We start from the raw sequence: 23,652 nt of genomic DNA on the forward strand, positions 1-23,652 counted from the left end.
AACAGTACTTGTCTGTAAAACTCGTCGGAAAATGGTGGTGGATCATCGATCTGACATCCAAGTTTTATACCTGTGGGTGAGAATTCGCTGAATTTGATCCGAATACCGAGAGGCAGAGACGTGGTCACACTTCCACAACCACCTCAGTCCTCATAGAGAAGATTGTGCGTGAGTTTCTGGCCGGTAAACGGATCACAGTCCCTGATCGCCTGCCGGATTTTGCGCCAACTGACTTCTGGTTGTTCGCCAAATTGAAGTTGGCAGTGAAAGGATGCCATTCCCGTGCTATTAAGGATATCCAACAAAATTGTACTGTAAACTATATACATATACAGGAACTACACTGACTCTTTCAAAGGGGGAGACTGTTTTAAATAAATACAGCGATTTTGTGAATATAATCAGTGACTTTTAGTTTTTATTAGCCAGTGTGCTAACTGAAGTGGGACACACTGTTTATATGATGATACACGAATGGTGTTTCGGGTTGGAGAGCTGAAGCCTGTGAGAACTTTGCATCGTAATTTTCATAGAGTATGGAAAGGAGTCTATCCCCTGCATGTTGCTATTGATACTCTCGGAAGAGAATCAGTATAAATCAGACCGGCAGATAATATTATAGTGACAATGGATATCCTTTAAGTAAAATGTGAAATCCTGGTTTATCTGACAATAATAAAAATGGTTGTCGACTCGGCAGAATATATTGACATTGGTACCCCGTAGCGATTTATCGTTTCTGCCAGCTTCCATTTTTGGGAAACAGTGCGGTAGGGGGCATCAGGTGTGCACTCCCCACAGTGTAAAAAAGGGACAGCTTTTACGGTAGGAATCAGTACTTCCCTCAGCGTGGGAAACTGTGAAGATGATTGCCCTCGCGAAACCTAACAAAAACGTGCACCTTCCAGAGAGTTACAGACTTATTTCCCTACTAACTGCCCACTGTAAAATCCTCGAACTGATTGTCCTAGCACCCCTCTGGCAATTCCTTGCTGAAAACAACATCCTTATGACTGAGCAGTATGGATTCTGTGTTGAGCACTCCACTGCCCAACAATCCCTGTACTTGGGAGAATACATCTGTCTGGCTAAAACAAATAGAGAAGGAAGAGGAGCAGTTTTCCTAGTTAAAGAGAAGACATTTGACCGAATCTGGTCTAATACAAAAACTAGATGAAACAGGGTGCTCAGAACATGTAATAAAGATAATTCCTTTCTTGCAGAGTGCTATTTCTTCGTAAGAAACAGAATAAGATTCAGCCAGACAGGACTGATTGTGGTCGAAGTCCCACAGGGTTCAATTTTGGATCCTGTTCTATAATCTGTTTACACAGGCGACACTCTGAGGCAAGTTGGCTGAGCAATCACACCTACACTTACGGTACAGTGACCTACAGGAGCTGCCACAGCCTACTGTTTGTAAGCAGGAAACTACAAGAACTTGTAGATGAAATCACCCAGTCTTGTGATAGCTGGAAGATTGAAATTAATCTTACCAAGCATCAGGCGATATACTTCATGAACGGAATAGAGGAACACATATGGAGATGATCTATATTGATCTCCACACATTGTTCTATATTGTTAGAGGAAAAATTGGGCTTTGCCATCCTGTATGGCAATTTTGCCCACTACGAGTACTGCTCGGTTTTCAGTTTACAGGCTGACTGTATCTCCCCAGCATTTTCTGTCCAGTTCTCTTGTATTAGCAGACAATATAACTTCACAGAGTTCATGTTCAAATAATGGAGCTTTTTTCAGTTCATTACGAGTACTTAATTGCAGTAGTTATGTGACATTTTATGTAAAATACATTTCTGTAAGGAATGGCTGAGAAATGTTTAATTTGTAAGTGTGATGTCAGCAACTTACGTGGTGTTGGTAGGAAAGGGATTGGTTTAGCAAAAGTAGCATTGTGCAGCTGTATGATACTGACAGCACATAGTAAAGTGGTATGATTGTGTTGTAGTCATATCGAGGTGAATTAATGAATGACAAGGAACTGTACTTCCCTCACTATTGTGTTACTGGTCAGCTGCATAAATCTTTTCCATTAAGGAATTCCTGGCAGTTATAGAGAGAGTTTGCACAGAGTGGGGCCATTGTTACGTATCCACAGTGCATCTTGCAAAGCGGGTGTCAATATATAACTGATGGAACAGGACAGACATGTTCAATTGTAGAGCAGTAATGTGATTTAATGTGTTGTTTGGATGGTGATGAAATATTTGAAGTTTGATGACACCGAGGCGATCTATTCCTGTTGCAGATGTAACCAGTTTAAGGCCATGTTCTCATTCAAATGAGCAAAAAATAGGCAAAGTTTGGAAATGTTTTTGAGACAATGAGAAGACATACAAAGGATTCTTTTGGGGATTATGGCACGCATAATTATGGTTTGATCAAGGGCCTGCGAGTTTGAAGTACGCAGACTGCATGCAGTGTAGCCCATCACAAGTCATCTGAAATCAAAAATGGATAATGTCACTCAATACTACATTAAATTTATGGAAGCTTATGCCTAATCATAATGAAAAAATCTTAAATTTAATGATATAATTCCAACATGAACTTTGAGTTTGATTTCTTTTTTTCAATTTTAATGGCTTTAAAAAAAATTAAGATTGACAGATTTCATATATTATAGGTTATAGGAAATTTAGGGAAACGAAGAAATTCCTAACTGCTAAGACCTAAACTTAATCATTGCAGACTCCATTGTATTATGTTTGATTTTAGTGCTCCAATGGGGGTGTAAACTCTGTAAATAAATAATTAGGTATAAGGTATCAGATAGATTATGTAATGGTAAGACAGAGATTCAGGAACCAGGTTTTAAATTGTAAGACATTTCCAGGGGCAGATGTGGACTCTGACCACAATCTGTTTGTTATGAACTGTAGATTAAAACTGAAGAAACTGCAAAAAGGTGGGAATTTAAGGAGATGGGCCCTGGATAAACTGAAAGAACCAGAGGTTGTACAGAGTTTCACGGAGAGCATAAGGGAACAAATGACAGGAATGGAGGGAAGAAATACAGTAGAAGAAAAATGGGTAGCTCTGAGGGATGAAGTAGTGAAGGCAGCAGAGGATCAAGTAGGTAAAAATACGAGGGCTGCTAGAAATCCTTGGGTAACAGAAGGAAATATTGAACTTCATTGATGAAAGGAGAAAATAAAAATGCAGTAAATGAAGCAGGCAAAAAAGAATACAAACGTCTCAAAAATGAGATCAACAGGAAGTGCAAAATGGCTAAGCAGGGATGGCTAGAGGACAAAAGTAAGGATGTAGAGGCTTATCTCACTAGGGACAAGATAGATACTGCCTACAGGAAAATTGAAAAGACCTTTGGATAAAAGAGAGCCACTTGTATGAATATCAAGAGCTCAGATGGAAACCCAGTTCCAAGCAAAGAAGGGAAAGCAGGAAGGTGGAAGGAGTATATAGAGGGTCTATACAAGGGCGATGTACTTGAGGACAATATTATGGAAATGGAAGAGGATGTCGATGAAGATGAAATGGGAGATAAGATACTGCGTGAAGAGTTTGACAGAGCACTGAAAGACCTGAGTCGAAACAAGGCCCCCGGAGTAGACAACATTCCATTAGAACTACTGACAGCCTTGGGAGAGCCAGTCCTGACAAAACTCTACCATCTGGTGAGCAAGATGTACGAGACAGGAGAAATACCCTCAGACTTCAAGAAGAATGTAATAATTCCAATCCCAAAGAAAGCAGGTGTTGACAGATGTGAAAATTACCGAACTATCAGTTTAATAAGTCACGGCTGCAAAATACTAACACGAATTCTTTACAGACGAATGGAAAAACTAGTAGAAGCCGACCTTGGATAAGATCAGTTTGGATTCCGTAGAAATGTTGGAACATGTGAGGCAATACTGACCCTACGACTTATTTTAGAAGCTAGATTAAGGAAAAGCAAACCTACATTTGTAGCGTTTGTAGACTTGGAGAAAGCTTTTGACAATGTTGTCTGGAATACACTCTTTCAAATTCTGAAGGTGGCAGGGGTAAAATACAGGGCGCGAAAGGCTATTTACAATTTGTACAGAAACCAGATGGCAGTTATTAGAATCGAGGGACACGAAAGGGAAGCAGTGGTTGGGAAGGGAGTGAGACAGGGTTGCAGCCTCTCCCCGATGTTATTCAATCCGTATATTGAACAAGCAGTAAAGGAAACAAAAGAAAAATTCGGAGTAGGTATTAAAATCCGTGGAGAAGAGAGAAAAACTTTCCGGTTCGCCGATGACATTGTAATTCTGCCAGAGACAGCAAAGGACTTGGAAGAGCAGTCGGGTGATGCTGAGGGAATTAGATTAGGAAGTGAGATGCTTATGGTAGTAAAGGAGTTTTGCTATTTGGAGAGCAAAATAACTGATGATGGTCGAAGTAGAGAGGATATAAAATGTAGACTGGCAATGGCAAAGAAAGCGTTTCTGAAGAAGAGAAATTTGTTGACATTGAGTATAGATCTAAGTGTCAGGAAGTCGTTTCTGAAAGTATTTGTATGGAGTGTAGCCATGTATGGAAGTGAAACATGGACAATAAATAGTTTGGACAAGAGGAGAATAGAAGCTTTTGAAATGTGGTGCTACAGAAGAATGCTGAAGATTAGTTGGGTAGATCACATAACTAATGAGGAGGTATTGATTAGGATTGGGGAGAAGAGGAGTTTGTGGCAGAACTTGACTAGAAGAAGGGATCGGTTGGTAGGACATGTTCTGAGGCATCAAGGGATCACCAATTTAGTATTGGAGGGCAGCGTGGACGGTAAAAATCGTAGAGGGACACCAAGAGATGAATACAGTAAGCAGATTCAGAAGGATGTAGGTTGCAGTAGTTACTGGGAGATGAAGAAGCTTGCACAGGATAGAATAGCATGGAGAGCTGCATCAAACCAATCTCAGGACTGAAGACGACGACGACAACAACAAATATTGTGCGGCACGCAGTTCTGAAAAATTGATTGTCGAGAAAAACCTGTTTAGGGAAAACTTTTATATGTCTTACTAGTCCAGTCTGCTTAAAAACTACATGTCATTATATAATTTTTGTCTCTCTGAACACAAATCTGAAACTAGATTTTCATAGTTCGAAATGGCTCATCCAATATGGGAGTCCAGAGATTACGCTTTGACAAAAAAGTGTTTTTGTTGCTTATGTTCTGTCTGCAATTCCAGGACGGTATATCAACCTTTCTTTGACCTTCAGTTGTTCCTAGAGAGCAATTCCCTTGTTCTTCGTGGCAAGAAAAGCCAATCTGGCTGAGCTGGATGTGCTATTTTCAGCAGCCTGCACATGTTGCACTTGAGCTTTTTCGGCAAATATTTGCATGCATGCTGCAATATAAATCATTTTGTGAACGTGTTGCAAGGCACAACTAGTTTTCTGTATGAGTCGGCGTGTCTGGCTAAGAGCATCCCACAATGGCTGTGACACTGCTTTGAACAATGGGCTGTTGAAACTTATGTAATGCATGGATTAATAAACTTTTTCATCTCAACATTCTTGATATTTGTGTGTTTCCAAAAATGCTATAAAAAGTGAGATTTTGCCCATTTGAATGAAAACCTACCCTTCACCACTGGCTCTCTTTAGATGTTGGGAGTGATGAGTCTGGGGTGATGCATTTAATTCCTTTAATCTGCAAAAAGTATTCCAGCCATTGATGGTGGAGACAACGAAATCAAAATTGTTGAATAGACAGTGTTTTACATTTGTGTCAGACTTGTCAGTGTGGTATACAGTTGACGGCTCCAGTTGTTGACCTTTTTTACATAGAAGTTCGTTTAAGAACTTCAAATAAATACTCACTTCATGAACTGAAAAAGTCTACTATGTACACAGTAGCTCAGTGAAATTATTTTGTGTACCCACATGAGAGCTGAACAGGAAATGCTTGGGAGATATAGCCTGTCTTTAAACTGAAAACCGAGCAGTGCTTGTTATGGGGAAAGTTGCCTTTCCTGGAAGAAAGTTACATCTTCCATGCAGGATGAGTAAGGATCTATTTCCCCTCTAGCAGTGTTGAATAGTGCACAGAAATTCATCTAGTCCATCCATATACGAGGGGCATTTGAAAAGTCCGTGGACAATCCGATAGGTTGCGCATATCGAGGTCATGTTTAGTTAGTAGCATCTTCGGAAATAACACACACCAAGTTTCAGCCATATTGGTCTATTTCTTTGTGTTTGGGGCTTTTTTGAATCAAGGAAGTCGAGTCACTGTCAAAAAAATGGACGAAGAAGTATTTCGTGTGGTGATTAAACATTACTTTATGAAAGGCAAAACACTTCAGGAGACTAAAGAGAAGGTTGATAAACATCATGGTGACTCTGCACGTTTGTTTAGAACAATTTATTAATGGTTTCAAAATTTTCGAAGTGGCCATATGGGCACAAATGATGCTGAATGTTCTGGACGCCCTGTGGAGGTTACGATTCCAGAAATCATTGATAAAATCCATGATAGGGTGATAGATGTTAGGAGAGTTGAGGTGCGTGAGATTGCTAATGCTGTGGGAGTCTCGAATGAATGGTTACATAATATTTTGCATAAACATTCGGACACGAGAAAGCTATCTGCAAGATGGGTTCCACGATTACTCAACGCTTGACCAAAAATGGAATTGTGTGAAGTGTTGCAAGGTCGCTTTACAGCTGTTCAGAAAAAACTGTAGGACTTTAAGCATTGTTTCGTCACTGTGGATGAAACACAGATACATTACTATACTCCTGAGACCAAAGAACAGTCTAAACAATGGGTTACCAACGGAGAATCTGCACCAAAAAAGGCGAAGACCAGTCCTTCGGCTGGAAAGGTTATGGCGACTGTCTTTTGGGATTCGCATGGGATAATGCTCATTGAATATCGGAAAAGGGTAAAACTATAACAGGTGAATGTTATTCATAGTTATTGGACCGTTTGAAAACCGAGCTGCGAGGAAAACGCCGGCGATTGGACCGCAAAAAAGTCCTTTTCCATCACGACAATGCACCAGCACACACCTCAGCAGTTGTGGTCGCAAAATAATTGGAAGTATGATTGCAACTCGTTTCACATCCCCCCTATTCTCCTGACTTGGCTCCCTCGGACTACTATTTGTTCCCCAATCTGGAGAAATGACTGGCAGGATATTGATTTTATTCAAACGTGGAGGTGATTTCAGCAACTAATAGCTACTTTGTAGACTTGGACAGTTCCTGTTAATCAGAAGGGATCAACAAATTAGAACAACATTGGACGAAGTGTGTAAGTCTAAAGGGAGACCATGTTGAAAAATAAAGAAGGGTTACCCCAAGCACGTAAGTAGTTTTTATTTTGTTGTATGTTTGTTAGGCAAGTTTTATTGGCAAATCATATCCGCATGCAGTATAATGTTAATGCAGTTTGTGAGGAAATAAATATCTCCAGGTCATGTCTGTGCACCTTTGATTTGTAAGGTGTGATTTGGCTGCCTCATGTGATGTAGTGGGGCAGGTAGTGCGGAACCACCTGCGTGCTGCTCCTATGGAGGAGAGAACTGCACGGGTACAACGCAGCGACTTACCTTCCCTTGCACTTTTACCTCACATGTCCCCCACTACACCTTGGTATGCCTCTGGAAGACAGTTTATCCCTTAATATGGTCCTACTGCTCTTAGACGTGCTACACACAATTTATATTTGTTTCTCGTCAACTTGATTCAAAAACAAACATTAATTTTACACCATTAAAACAGTATTTTTAATAATGTGCTATTCTTCTGTCGCTAGCAGTGCAGAAGTTACTGTAGGCTATGTAATGTAGTTAAATTTGTACTTGAAAACATTTTCACTTAGAAGCCACGGTAGTCTTCGTCGACTGGGCTAAAACATTGGCCCAGTAGGCCTACTTGGCCTAGGCACACTACCTCTTCGACATCCAGGATTTCCTAAAAGTCTGCTTTCTGAGCAAGTGGATTGGCAGAGGTGTGTTAATTGCATGGTCCCCACGTTTACTAGACCTGACACCTCTTGACTTTTTCTTTTGGGGATTCGCAAAGATCCTGTCTCGTTCCATCCGTACTAGCACTTCTGTAGCAGAGCTCGTAGCTAGAATGTGTCATATAACCGACGGAAATCACATTGAATCTATTTAGCTAAAGAAATTAATTTATTTTGCTATAAAGTTACACCATCAGGCAGTATGAGTTTTCACATCCTAAAGTCTTTTTTGATACACCCAATTTTGTTTCTTACACAATCTGACTGCAGACACGGCAAGAATATTGTCAGTTAGTAGCCACAGATCTAAGCGATTGTATGAATGAACGGCTTCAGTTGGGTATGACGTAGCTGAACTTGTGGACTGTCTTCCTCATCAGATTAAGATTGTTAGCAAAACTGGAGATGGTGTCATATGCTCGTAGTGTGATGTCTCTTCAGGTTGATTAATATTTCCCCCCTTGCTCATATTTTATGAAGGTTAGCTGTTTATTATGGAAAAGTGATTTCAACCGTGTGACACCGAATGGTGTCGAGTGACTGAACAATGTGGATTTCCAAACTATGCTGGAGACTCACTGCTCTTTTTAATTATGTGTGACCATCAGTTTGATAATTCTCTCTCTTCTGTCTGTGTACTTGCCACATGCTAAGCACTAAATAAATAATGTACTTGTGCCGTGTCGACTGCCGCCTACAGGTTTGCGACCTGCCCGTGCGCGCCGCAAAGTTCGTGCCCCGCAAGAACTGGGTGGTGACGGGTTCGGACGACATGCAGGTACGCGTGTTCAACTACAACACGCTGGAGCGAGCACACGCATTTGAGGCGCATACCGATTACCTGCGCTGCATCGCCGTGCACCCCACACAGCCGTACGTCCTGACCAGCAGTGGTGAGTGACGCTCAGTGTTCACAGGAGAAAATAATTTTAGACTCAATCTAGTAAAGTCTCACATTACGCTGGTTTATTGAGCACTAGTGACCTTTGTACTTTTCTCATTGGTTATTATTTAAGTTTAGATTTTGTCTCGGGCAGGAGTTGTAAATATTATTATGCCTGCTTTTTATTCACTGAGGATGTATCAATTTGTGGATTTCTTCTCCAAATTTCGCAGTATCTGCTGGAAGTCGAGAATTTAGCACAGGAACCATATTTGCAAATAAATGAGATGACACTTCTCATAAAGATGTGTGCAATGTATTTTTCACACATAATACAACCACCTTCTTGGGCAAACAGTAGATTGTATGAGAACATGAACAATAATGTTGTAACTCTGGATGTGAGTGTCAACTTGACATTTCAGAATAGTGCCGTATTTACCCAATTATAAGACGAGGTTTTTTCTGAGTTCATCATTTGAAAAATACAGGGTCGTCTTATATTTGCAGATTAAACTGTTACCACTGAGGCAAACATTTTTGTGTTGTGTAATAGAGGATATAAGAGTCATCTTTTATTTACAGATGAACCTTTGGATATTTATTTTGAAGAATTCAGAAGGGTAGGGCCAGACAAGAGACGCTCTCATTCCGGCAGGCTCAGGAATTTCCGTACGCCGAAGTGCTCGAAATAGTATCGATGTTGCTCGAACAATTGTGTGACGTTTGACTAGTGTGGTGCTAGTGTGAGCGATATGCGAGAAACTATGAACTAGTCACTACAACAGTCAATTTCTCTCCTTAAAATTGGCAATTTTGTGAAACACAGGAAGGAAAAAAGCACCAATTTCTGTCATCTTAGACTCTTGTTGTTCTTGAATAGGTTTGGAATAAAAGTTCTCTTAAGGATATGGATACTTGAACAAACATTAATGCTGCTTTTTAAGTTAAGGTAACATTCAAAAGTGGAAGTATTGTCCTTCAAAAAACATTACTTAATTCTGAAACAGATCAATATTTTATTTGGATATGAGAGAATTTAATGGTTTACTAAGTGGGTTGTAATGAGAAATTCGGTCACTGCTCACATGTTAGAGTACCGGGTAAAAACATTACCAGCCTTTAAGCAGGTTTAGAGCATGATGATGGTGGTGATAAGGTGAAACAAGAAGGAAAATAAATCCTGAATAAAATGTCTTACAAATGAACTAAATCATGTTAAATTGACTGTAATTGTTGTGTTCAAAGATACAGTATCGACAGCAATAGATAGATTCATACCACGTAAGTTAATAAGAGACGGGACTGATCCATCATGGTACACAAAACAAGTCAGAACACTGTTGCAGAAGCAATGAAAAAAGCATGCCAAATTCAGAAGAACGCAAAATCTCCAAGACTGGCTAAGTTTCACGGAAGATCGAAATTTAGTGCTGACGTCAATGCGAGGTGCTTTTAATAGTTTCCTCAATGAAATATTGTCTCAAAATATGGTAGAAAACCCAAAGAGATTCTGGTTGCATGTAAAGTACACCAGTGGCAAAAAAACAGTCAATACCGTCACTGTGCGATAGCGATGGAAATGTTACCAACGATGGTGCCACTAAAGTGGAGTTAATAAATACAGTTTTCCGTAAGTCCTTCACGAAAGAAGACAAAGTAAATATTCCAGAATTCGAAACCAGAGGAGCTGTTTGCATGAGTGCCATAAAAGTAGATATCTTAGGTGTTATGAAACAACTCGAATCACGTAAGAAAGGCAAGTCTTACAGTCCAGATGGTATACCAATCAGGTTCCTTTCAGAGCATGGAGATGCAGTAGTGCCTTTCTTAGCAATCATATACAAACACTCACTTGACAAAAGGTCTGTTCCTAAAGACTGGAAAGTAGCACAGGTCACATCAATTTCCTATCAAAAGGGGTCACAGTTCATAGTGATAGATGGTAAATCATCGGGTAGAACAGAAGTGATATCTGGCATTCTGCAAGGTAGTGTCATAGACCCTCTGCTGTTCCTGATTTGCATAAATGATCTAGGTGATAATCTGTGCAGCCCCCTTAGATTGTTTGCAGATGACACTGTAATTTCCCGTCTAGTAAAATCATCAGACGATCAATTCCAATTACAAAATGATCTATAGAGAATGTCTGTGGCAATTGGCACTATACAAAGAAAAGTGAGAGGTCATCTACGTGGGTACTAAAAGAAATCCGGTAAATTTTGGGTATACAATAAATCGCACAAATCTAAGGGCTGTCAATTCTCCTAAATACCTAGGAATTACAATTATGAGCAACTTAAATTGGAAAGACTACGTAGATAACATTGTGGGGTGGCAAAAAAAAGGCTGCGCTTTGTTGGCAGAACACTTAGAAGATGCAAAGAGGCAGCCTACATTACACTTGTCCGTCCTCTGCTGGAATATTGCTGCGCGGTACGGGATCCCTTACCAGGTAGGATCGATGGAGGACATCAAAAAAGTGCAAAGAAGGCAGCTAGTTTTGTGTTATCACGCAATAGGGGTGAGAGTGCCACTGGTATGATATGCGAGTTGGGGTGGCAGTTACTGAAACAAAGGCGGTTTTCTTTGTGGCAAGATCTAGTTACGAAATTTCAGTCACCAACTTTCTCTTCTGAATGCGAAAATATTTTGTTGACATTAACCTATGTACGGAAAAATGATCATAAATAATAAAATAGAGAAATCAGAGCTCGAACAGAAAGATTTAGGTGTTTCATTTTCCCACGCGCCATCTGAGAGTTGAACAGTGGAGAAGTAGTACGAAAATGGTTCAATGAACCCTCTGCCAGACACTTAAGTGTGAACTGCAGAGTAACCTTGTAGATGTAGAGAATAAATTACAGAGGCAAGAACTGTCGAGGCCATATTACCAATAGACGTAAGTAGATCACAGGATGAGCGAGAGATTGAGAATCGGACTAAATTGAATTGGTGAGCTTTCATTTGTGGATTAGTGGCTGGTGTTATATACTATAAGACGTTGGAATCTGTGTTGCTCAAACACAGCACTACGGAAGGGTCGGAGGGAGACACGGATACCAGCTTGGCTGTAGTGAGCAGGCAGCAGATTATGTCACGTCGGCAAACATGGGGATCCATTCTGTGAACTTTGGCTTTTTAGGAACATCCACCACGTTTGAACTGCAGTTTACCTGAATCCATTCATAGTCGGGATTGAAACTACAAATGTACATTTGCCTTTCTTCAGTTTGTCATCAACGTAAGACATAGTCAGAATTGTGTCCTACATTTCTGCGGAAGTCAAACTGATTTGGCTAGTAGTTGACTTAGTCTTTCCAGCCTGACATAAATAATTCCTGTCAATAATTTGCAAGAAATGAAATGAAAACCGCCTGGTAGAATTTTGCACAGAGCATAACTTAATCTTAGCTAACACTTGGTTCAAGAATCATAAAATAAGGTTGTATAAATGGAAGAATCCTGGAGATACTAGAAGGTATCTGACAGATTACATAATGGTAAGACAGAGATTTAGAAACCAGGTTTTAAATTGTAAGACAATTCCAGGGGCAGATGTGGACTCTGACCACGATTTATTGGTTATGAACTGTAAATAAAAACTGAAGAAACTGCAAAAATGTGGGAATTTAAGGAGATGGGCCCTGGATAAACTGAAAGAACCAGAGGTTGTACAGAGTTTCACGGAGAGCATAAGGGAACAAATGACAGGAATGGAGGGAAGAAATACAGTAGAAGAAAAATGGGTAGCTCTGAGGGATGAAGTAGTGAAGGCAGCAGAGGATCAAGTAGGTAAAAATACGAGGGCTAGTAGAAATCCTTGGGTAACAGTAGAAATATTGGATTTAATTGATGAAAGGAGAAGATATCAAAATGCAGTAAAAGAAGCAATCAAAAAGGAATACAAACGTCTCAAAAACGAGATTGACAGGAAATGCAATATGGCGAAGCAGGGATGGCTAGAGGACAAATGTAAGGATATAGAGGCTTATCTCACTTGGGGTAAGATAGATACTGCCTACAGAAAAATTAAAGAGACCTTTGGAGAAAAGAGAGCCACTTGTATGAATATCAAGAGCTCAGATGGAATCCCAGTTCTAAGCAAAGAAGGAAAAGCAGAAAGGTGGAAGGAGTAGATAGATGTTCTATATAAGTGCAATGTACTTGAGGACAATATTATAGAAATGGGAAGAGGATGTAGATGAAGATGAAATGGGAGATAAGATAGTGCTCTGAAGAGTTTGACAGAGCACTGAAAGACCTGAGTCGAAACAAGGCCCCCGGAGTAGACAACATTCCATTAGAACTACTGATGGCCTTGGGATAGCCAGGCCTAACAAAGCTCTACCATCTGGTGAGCAAGATGTATGAGACAGGTGAAATACCCTCAGACTTCAAGAAGAATATAATAATTCCAATCCGAAAGAAAGCAGGTGCTGACAGATGTGAAAATTACCGAACAATCAGTTTAATAAGCCACAGCTGCAAAATACTAACACAAATTCTTTACAGACAAATGGAAAAAGTGGTAGAAGCTGACCTCAGGGAAGATCAGTTTGGATTCCGTAGAAGTATTGGAACACGTGAGGCAATACTGACCCTACGACTTATTTTAGAAGCTGGATTAAAGAAAAGCAAACCTACAAAATGCTATTTACAATTTGTACAGAAACCAGATGGCAGTTCTAAGGGTCGAGGGGCATGAAAGGGAAGCACTGTTTCGGAAGGGAGTGAGACAGGGTTGTAGCCTCTCCCCGATGTTATTCAATCTGTATACTGAGCAAGCAGTAAAGGAAACAAAAGAGAAGTTTGGAGTAGGTATTAAAATCCATGGAGAAGAAATAAAAACTTTGAGGTTTGCCGATGACATTGTAATTCTGTCAGAGACAGCAAAGGACTTGGAAGAGCAGTCGGGTGATGCTGAGGGAATTTGATTAGGAAGTGAGACGCTTATAGTAGTAAAGGAGTTTTGCTATTTGGAGAGCAAAATAACTGATGATGGTCGAAGTAGAGAGGATATAAAATGTAGACTGGCAATGGCAAAGAAAGCGTTTCTGAAGAAGAGAAATTTGTTGACATTGAGTATAGATCTAAGTGTCAGGAAGTCGTTTCTGAAAGTATTTGTATGGAGTGTAGCCATGTATAGAAGTGAAACATGGACAATAAATAGTTTGGACAAGAGGAGAATAGAAGCTTTTGAAATGTGGTGCTACAGAAGAATGCTGAAGATTAGATGGGTAGATCACATAACTAATAAGGAAGTATTGAGTAGGATTGGGGTGAAGAGAAGTTTGTGGCACATCTTGACTAGAAGAAGGGATTGGTTGGTAGGACATGTTCTGAGGCATCAAGGGATCACCAATTTAGTATTGGAGTGCAGTGTGGAGGGTAAAAATCATAGAGGGAGACCAAGAGATGAATACAGTAAGCAGATTCAGAAGGATGTAGGTTGCAGTAGTTACTGGGAGATGAAGAAGCTTGCATAGGATTGAGTAGCATGGAGAGCTGCATCAAACCAGTCTCAGGAATGAAGACCACAACAACCACCTCTACCGTTTCTTCATTCGTCGTCGGCGTTGTTGTTGGTACCGTGAGACACCTTTATACCAAGAGGAAAGGCACGTCGATCTTAGAGCATGAGATATGATGTCCTTAAGCCATTGACAACACGCAACGGTCATGGTTGCACCTGATTCCAGAATAGCAGCAGTAGTTAGGATCTACGAACTGTCCCCTCTTGACCAGGTTCGCAAAACCTAACTTGGAACGAGATCTCTTCAAAACAAATTGTCATAACGATAGTCTATAAAGGCTTCGTACAATGGGAAGAAATGTTACAGTATATGGAATAATAACAGATACGACCAAACTGTCTTGTCTCCTCTGCTTTATTTAACATAACTCCGTGCACAGTTTCATTTGCATTCCCCACTCATTCACCGAAACCCTTTGATTAACAGTTTTGGTTGCTTGACACCAACAGTCAATGATAATGATAAAACTTATAAACTGAAGCCCGCTCTCTGCGATAATAATAATAATAATAATAATAATAATAATAATAATAACTGGCTGAGGAAGTCAAGGATATGTGGCATCAGGATAAAGTTGACATTATACCAATTATACTATCAACTACAGGAGTCATACCACACAATATCCACCAGTACATCAATGCAATACAGCTACATCCAAACTTACATACACAAGTACAGAAACAGTAGATCACATCACAAGCGGAAGTACAATACTAGCAAATACAGAATACCTCAGAAGACATGACAATGTAGCAAAAAAATACATCAACAACTTGCCATACAGCATAAACTAATAAAACACGTTCCCACATACAAGTATGCACCACAAAGTGTACTGGAGAATGATGAATACAAATTATACTGGAACAGAACCATTATAACAGATAAAACAACACCACATAACAAGCCTGACATCATACTCACCAATAAAAAGAAGAAATTAACACAACTAATCGAAATATCCATACCCAGTACAACAAATATACAAAAGAAAACAGGAGAAAAAATTGAAAAATACATCCAACTGGCTGAGGAAGCAAGGATATGTGGCATCAGGATAAAGTTGACATTATACCAATTATACTATCAACTACAGGAGTCATACCACACAATATCCACCAGTACATCAATGCAATACAGCTACATCCAAACTTATTAAAAACAAAGATTCCAAGACTTACCAAGCGGGAAAGCGCCGGTAGACAGGCACAATAAATAAAACACACACACGGAATTTCTAGCTTTCGCAACCGATGGTTGCTTCTTCAGGAAAGAGGGAAGGAGAGGGAAAGACGAAAGGATGTGGGTTTTAAGGGAGAGGGTAAGGAGTCATTCCAATCCCGGGAGCGGAAAGACTTACCGCTCCTGGTATTGGAATGACTCCTTACCCTCTCCCTTAAAACCCACATCCTTTCGTCTTTCCCTCTCCTTCCCTCTTTCCTGAAGAAGCAACCGTCGGTTGCGAAAACTAGAAATTCTTCTTTGCTGAAATAACTCAGCAGTATCTTGTTATGCTGCAAAACTGGTTTTTTCTGAGGCTGAATGACGACGGCTTCATTTTTCAACTAGATGGGGCACGCCCCTCACTGAAGTTGGCAAGTGCGTGAATATCTTAAGTGAAACTCTACAGAGCTGTTGGTGAAACTCTACAGAACTGTTGGATCGGTTGTCAAACAGCCAGTGACTTAGCACTTCTGAGACGGTCTCTGAATTTGATGACCTGTGATTTTTTTTCCTCCTGTGGATTCATCAAGGACAATGTTTATGTCCCAACACTACCACAGAACCTAGAAGAGTTGAAGAAACGGATCTGTAGTGCCACATCATCAGTGACGATGGACACGGTTACCCGAGTTGTTGGAGGAATTAGAGTATCAGTGCAATATTGTTCATGTCGCTGGTAGAGGACATATTGAACATTTGTGATCTAAACTTGAGAGATTCATCAAGTACCAAGTTTCGTAGTTGTAGGTCTTACAGTTTAATAAACATATATGTTCGAAATACGAGTATGTATATTTGTTTTGAAATAGTCTTTATATTGACTTGTTGCATGTCTGTAAAGGGTCTCCTCCTTGACAAGCTCTGTGGAAGGGGACAAGTGAGTGAATGAATGAGTGAGCGTATTATGACAGTGTTCTCTCTGCCCTTTATTAAAAACTTGGAGAATACATGGGTAGGACATAGTTGAGCTTACAATGGTGAACCTAAGCAATAAGGCTAACTTGCTTAATAGTGTGATATAGTTGGATAAATAAAGTAAAAAGCTAGCTTTCAGAGCCAGTAGCTCCTTGTGGGAGAAGGGGTGAAAGGAGAAAGAATGATGAAGGAAAATGAGTGCCAAGGTTTAGGAAATGGAGAGATTGAGAAAAGTCACCCGGAACCCCCAATTAGGGGAGACTTACCAGACGGGATGAGAAGGAAAGACTTGTTGTTTGGGACTGCACTTGACTAGATCTTAAAACCCTGAGAGCTTAAGGCTGGAAGATAGAGTAATAACAAAGACAGAGATTTCTGACAAAACATTGTGCTAGAGTTAATAAGTGTAAAGCTAAGTGTATAAAAGGCAACGGCCTTGCCGCAGTGGCTACACCGGTTCCCGTGAGATCACCGAAGTTAAGCGCTGTCGGGTGTGGTAGGCACTCGGATGGGGGTGACCATGCGGGCCGCCGTGCACTGCTGCCATTTTTCGGGGTGCACTCAGCCTCGTGATGCCAATTGAGGAGCTACTCGACCGAATAGTAGCGGCTTCTGTCAAGAATACCATCCTAACGGCCGGGAGAGCGGTGTGCTGACCCCACGCCCCTCCTATCCGCGTCCTCCGCTGAGGATGACACGGCGGTCGGATGGTCCCGGCAGGCCACTTGTTTCCTGAAGACGGAGTGCTTTAAGTATATAAAAAGTGGTAGTAGTGGTGGGTGGGGTATAATAGACAGGTCAAAAAATAAGGTACAGAAAACAAAGGAAATGAAGAACGGAATAGTCACTTAGAAATAAAGTGGAGACAGTGAAAATTAAACTAAATTAAGGCCTGGTGGATGGCGATAACTGAGGACAGGTAACGCCACTATCTGCTTGGGGAGTTCTGAAGAGCTGCTCTCTGGGGAAAGAATCTAGGCGGTGCTTTTAGTGAAAAGGGCACCGAGGTCATGACTCTCACATTGCAGAGCGTATTGTGTATTGTCAGTACACAACCTCTACCTTTGCCCATTCGTCCTAACTGTAACTCGGCGACAGTCGTACTGATGATGAAGGATGAACTGTGTTTACGTAACAGTTGGTACGTGACGGGTTTTTCCAGAGGTGGCTCTCCCTTTGCAGGGCCGGTACAGGTCATGGTAGGAGGCTGCACAGGGCAAGTCTTACAGCAGAGACGGTCACGGGGGTAGGTGCCGTAGGGTAGGGAGACGGGTGCAGCAGGAGCCTAGAGTCTGACGAGGACAGTGTGGAGATTGGGGGGGGGGGGGGGGGGGATGAAAAGCTATTCTAGGCAGACAGAATGGACCTCATTTCAGGGCACAATTTACAATTTTAGGAAGATGTAGCCTTGTCGAAGTAGCAGATGAATAACATTCGACACCAGGATTGTCGTGACTGAAGAGGGGTGTATTCCCAAGATGTTTTTTGGAGGGATAAGCGGTACAATTGGATTTGATGGCCTGGGAAATTTTCTTTTAAACTAGGTAGGTGGGGTAATTATGACAGGAGGGATAGTTTAATAGTGTGTCGGTCCCCATGCGGAATGCAGTTCTCGAGTGATTCCGAGCAGTTTGGGTTCTGCGAGACTGTGATAGGTGTCTGGGGATACGCAGCACTAGATGACTACACAAAGATCGTGTAATTCTTGTAAGTTATATACTGGTGATTTATGAGTACAGAGCTTCTGTCCGACAGTGTCAGAGGTGTGTTTCCTCAGAGTTCAGATCGGAGGAATTCGGTGGCCGAGATATCGACGCGAGTTCAGTGCCACGCTCTTCGAACTACTGTATCATGATTTTGGTCTCCTCCTGCAGGAAGCGCCATCCTTTTCGGAGTAACTTTGAGCATGAATGGTGCGCACACGCAGGCCTGCAATAGTGTTCAAATTTTCCACAGCTGTCGTGGTGCCTCAAGTTACTATCAGAGGTCCTGTGACACCCGGTGGGGTGTCCTCCTTAGCATACTACTACTCAGTCAGCCAGCATCTGTAGCTCAGTGCATGTTTCGAGCAGCCGTTCATCCGGACGGCGGCGTATCTGCCTGCAACTGTTGGCTCGGTGTAACAATTAACGTGATTTGTCCGATAAGATGATGGGTTTCCATTGTTCCGTGGTCCAGCCTCAGTGAAGCTGTGTGTACTGTAAACTTAACTGATGATCTCAGTGAGTCAACAAGGGCCACTTAGAGGTTGCTGCGGAGCATTCCGTTAAACGGTGTGTGCTGAACGGAAACTATGGGTGTCGCCGTCACTTGTTAACTCACAAGCCGGTGTCATTACAGGACAAGAAAGTATTTGAAGTTTTGTGCAGCAGGCATACTCTGTAGGTTAGGTGGCTTTTGTAGGCCAATTTTAGGTTGTTTCCCAACTTAATAGACAAGTATCTTATTAGTGGTAGGCAGTGAAAAACTGATAACTCCACCTGTCTCTAGAAACAGGTGGGGTTTGAGGTTTTCATTGCCTACCACTGATAAGATACTTGTGGTGTATTGAGTTGTCTGTAAAAACCTCATAATTCCAGTAACAATAACTCCATTATCAAAGACAGACTTTCATTTCTCTAATCTGTCAATAACAAGGCTTCTGCTGTATAGTTTCATAAGTAGCAACTTTCTGTGTCACTTATATTATTTTTAAGGAACTGTTTTTGCTTCTCCTGTAAAATTTAACAACATGGAGTTACTAGATTTTTCAGTGCCTTCCATTGTTATGTCAGATTGTTTGTCTCGACTGCCCTTACATTGTAAGAAGTCATCATTTACACACTGTGTACTCTGTAAAGTTGTTCTGCTGTGTATCTTGTGTCCTCTTTCTGTAAATAATACAATCTAGTCGTGTACCCTCTGTTTCAAAATCTTGGGAAAAAAATCATTTCCAGTGAATTCTCTGTAACTTTAAAATTTTAATATAAAAATTTAAATCTAATTAAGTGTTCATAAAGATCTCCCCACAATGTTTGTGATACATCTCCTGAACTTTGTGTCGTACAGTGGAACAGTTTTTTAAGTAAATTCATCGGTATACGTGTGTTGTGAGTAGAGTCTCTAGGAAAGAAGTTAAAAATATAATGTTGTGTCTTATGCACAAGTTTTACTGCATGAACAGCAAAAATGTAGTTATTGATAGATGTTTTCCTTTCATCATGTGGAAGGCGTCAACAACAAAGTCTCGTAAGTGTTGGAATCGGTTATGCTGCCTCGAGACACGCACAGTTTCTGACCATAGTACTTGTCTTATTGTACTAAATTTTAACATAGGTCGTACCTCGGGAAGATTAGGGACGAGTAGCTACTGGCTCAGGGGGAAGCAGCAAGTACAACTGTGATGAGTTATTTTATCCCTCAAAATAAAAAGAATTGTGATGTAGTTTATAAAAGATGCCATGAGTGTAATTCTAAGATGGCACGTAACCAGAGTGCGTTGCCCACTATGCAGAGTATTCGTTAATTGCTTCACTGGTTCCACACCATAGTGTTGAAATGTTTCAATTCTTCACCACATCGAGCTTCTCCGTCTTTATCACTACAAACTGAAAATGTAAAACCTCAACACTAGTGCAGCATTGGCGTATACAATTCTATGCATGTTAATTGAAAGCACTAACACATGACATTGTTATTAATGGTCAGCTTCTTCTCATGACTTGAAGAGTATTGATGCCAGATGTCATTCACAACTAGTTTCAGAATACATTCATAATGATTATGGTTACATACATGTACAATGATAACGGTTCAGTACTTAACTGCTTACCTGCCATTGTCTTTCCATTAACACAGTTCTCACTAACTTTGTATTATCATTATGTGATACAGTTTACGGTGTTCCTGTAGGATTTCACCTGAACAATTGACATAATCTGTGCTCCTGTGAATATACTTTCCAACTGTCACATCCACCATTCTGACTATTTATAGCCTTCCCCTGTGGTGTTAACTCACAATTTCAAGGGTGTTTTTTCTTGTCAGTTAAAAGATACAATAATTAATAACAACAAAGAGGGAATATTGTATAGATAACCATGCTGGGTTTCTAGGACCAATTATTTCATGTCAAAAATGATTTATATTCTTGAGTTTTACAAAAACAGAAGGCACTACTTTTTGATACCATGATTTCATGTGCATCAAAATGTCCCCGGGTTCCAATAGCTGACATTTACAATTTATTTAATAAAAGTTTCCATTTTGAATATTTCCCTTACACCAAAATACAGGAATCTTAAGAACATCACTGTGTCCAGAAAATTTAGTACATCGATATTGTCAAAACAAAGTTTAGGACACAATACAGACTAAAAAATAGGTGGTCTCTTGACATTGTATACTAATTAATCAGTAACTCCTGAACTATGGAAATTTAAGACAACCAATTACTTTTTCTGAATCAGGAACAGTCGGTCCACAAAATTGACTAGGTTGTTGGCTCTTTTGACACACATTTTTGCACAGTGATGAACTTATGATGTCTTCAAATTGTGACATCTTCTGAACTAATTAACTTTAAGAGAGAACAGTTGCCCCACAGTGTTTGGAATTGGAGAAATTATATGCGTGACAGTAAGAATATGAAATACATTACCAGATGGAAAGTTTATAACTACATGTACACATGTGGTGCAATTGTGATTCTACAGGGTGATTCAAAAAGAATACCACAACTTTAAAAATGTGTATTTAATGAAAGAAACATAATATAACCTTCTGTGATACATCATTACAAAGAGTATTTAAAAAGGTTTTTTTTCACTCAAAAACTAGTTCAGAGACGTTCAAACGGCCCCCTCCAGACACTCGAGCAATATCAACCTGATACTCCAACTTGTTCCACACTCTCTGTAGCCTATCAGGCGTAACAATTTGGATAGCTGCTTTTATATCTCGTTTCAAATCATCAATGGTGGCTGGGAGAGGTGGTCGAAACACTATATCCTTAACATACCCCCATAAGAAAAAATTGCATGGGGTAAGATCACGGCTTCTTGGAGGCCAGTGATGAAGTGCTCTGTCACGGGCTGCCTGGCAGCCATCCATCTTATCAGGTGCAGACAGTGCTTGAACCAATTTCAGACGATAAGGTTTCATAACTAACCTTTTTCGTAGGACTCTCCATACAGTTGATTGTGGAATTTGCAGCTCTCTGCTAGCTCTGAGAGTCGATTTTCCTGGGCTGCGAACAAATGCTTGCTGGATGTGTGCTACATTTTCATCACTCGTTCTCGGCCGTCCAGAACTTTTCCTTTTGCACAAACACCCATTCTCTGTAAACTGTTTATACCAATGTTTAATACACCACCTATCAGGAGGTTTAACACCATACTTCGTCCGAAATGCACACTGAACAACTGTCGTCGATTCACTTCTGCCGTACTCAATAACACAAAAAGCTTTCTGTTGAGCGGTCGCCATCTTAGCATCAACCGACGCTGACGCCTGGTCAACAGCGCCTCAAGAGAACAAATGTACAACTAAATGAAACTTTATAGCTCCCTTAATTCGCCGACAGATGGTGCTTAGCTCTGCCTTTTGTCGTTGCAGAGTTTTAAATACCTAAACTTGTGGTATTCTTTTTGAATCACCCTGTATAGTTCGAATAATTGCACTGTGACGTCATCGTCACCTGAATGGTGCATTATCTGAAGATGGCCTACTTCTAGAGGATGAAACTAATAGTATTTTTAGTAAATGACTGTGAGTTCAAGACATTTTCACTAATTTTACTTTACTGTTAGATTGCTGTTCCCAATAATGTTGTCTAAAATTCTCTTTAAATGTGTGGTATAGTATGATAGATAATCACTCAATTGGGCCTGTCGCATTGCTACATTGTCTCACAGGTCCCCTTTACACAGATCATTCTGGTAAATGAGCGTGCATCATTATTGAAAGACATTGCTGTGGCTGTGGGAATGGATATGTACTTCCAGCAGGATGGAATCCTTGCACATTCTAGTTGTCAGGTGACACTTTATCTGAAAGTAACATTACCTGGACGATGGAATGGCAGAAACTGTTGCATTTCTTGGCCGTGTACATCTCTGGGCATTATTCCTTTGGATTTCTACACGTGGCAATTGTTGAAAGGCGAAGTCTGCATAGAAAAAGCAAAAACAAGAGATGAATGATTGTAAGGGCTATGAATACTGGCTTCCTTTTGAAAGAATTCCAAGATAACTTCAGAAGAAAACTCAAAATGCATTGTAGTTGGAAGTGGAATTTATGAAAATCAACTTTGAACTGAAATCATTTCTCTTTGCTTAACACTCTCTGCAAGTGTTTGTTCAGGTTGAATTCTAACAACTGTATTATATGAACACTTTTATGTGGCAGTTTTAGGTGGGGGTGCTCGGGTATGTGGTTGTGCAAGACTCCAGTGTAGCTCAGGCCTCAACTACCGTATCTAGAGCTTTGCAAACCTTAGCAAACAATTATGCCGTAGCTGTTGCTGGATGTTATGTGTACTCCACTTTGCTTGTTGCTTCCTTTTCTTATTTTGAAGTAAAGAGACTAATCCTGCGCCATCACAGGGTTCAAATGTGACTCTATACCTGAAGGGATCTGCAGTCTGTATGAGCTTCGTGTCAATTCTGCTTTTGTAGAACCACAAAACACAAATATAGGCTGCCAGTCCTGCAAGGTTTAGGTGGGGCTCGTTCTCCTGCACTGCTTCTCATCCCTCGAATGCTTTACATTCTTATTTGTTTACTCCCACAGCTGAGTGCCGTGATATAATGTGTGCATCATGTCTCTGTAACCGATAGAAACTGAAAACACCTTATATGAAACATTTTATTTCTGTTTGTCTGTACTAACAACTGCTAAATGTTAAGTATTCTTCCTGAAATACCTTCTGTAAATAACAGGAGAGTTTAGAAGCAGACACGGGCTTGTTTCAGATGACATGATGATCAAGCTGTGGAACTGGGAGCGGCAGTGGGCGTGCCAGCAGGTGTTTGAGGGCCACACCCACTATGTGATGCAGATTGTCATCAACCCCAAGGACAACAACACCTTCGCCAGTGCCTCCCTGGACAGGACTGTCAAGG

General features: G+C 40.6%; 1 protein-coding gene across 1 annotated transcript in view; it reads left to right on the top strand.

Annotated features, from left to right (window-relative positions):
• Nucleotides 1-23,652, top strand: part of LOC126295182 (coatomer subunit beta') — a 145,404-nt gene that overhangs the window by 9,587 nt on the left and 112,165 nt on the right. The window contains exons 3-4 of the mRNA XM_049987488.1: nucleotides 8,688-8,880; nucleotides 23,503-23,651. Of these exons, the coding sequence (XP_049843445.1) occupies nucleotides 8,688-8,880; nucleotides 23,503-23,651 (342 nt within the window). The remainder of the gene's footprint in view (nucleotides 1-8,687; nucleotides 8,881-23,502; nucleotide 23,652) is intronic.

This window comes from Schistocerca gregaria, chromosome 11, assembly GCF_023897955.1.
Source record: "Schistocerca gregaria isolate iqSchGreg1 chromosome 11, iqSchGreg1.2, whole genome shotgun sequence".
NCBI classification, from domain to species: domain Eukaryota; kingdom Metazoa; phylum Arthropoda; class Insecta; order Orthoptera; family Acrididae; genus Schistocerca; species Schistocerca gregaria.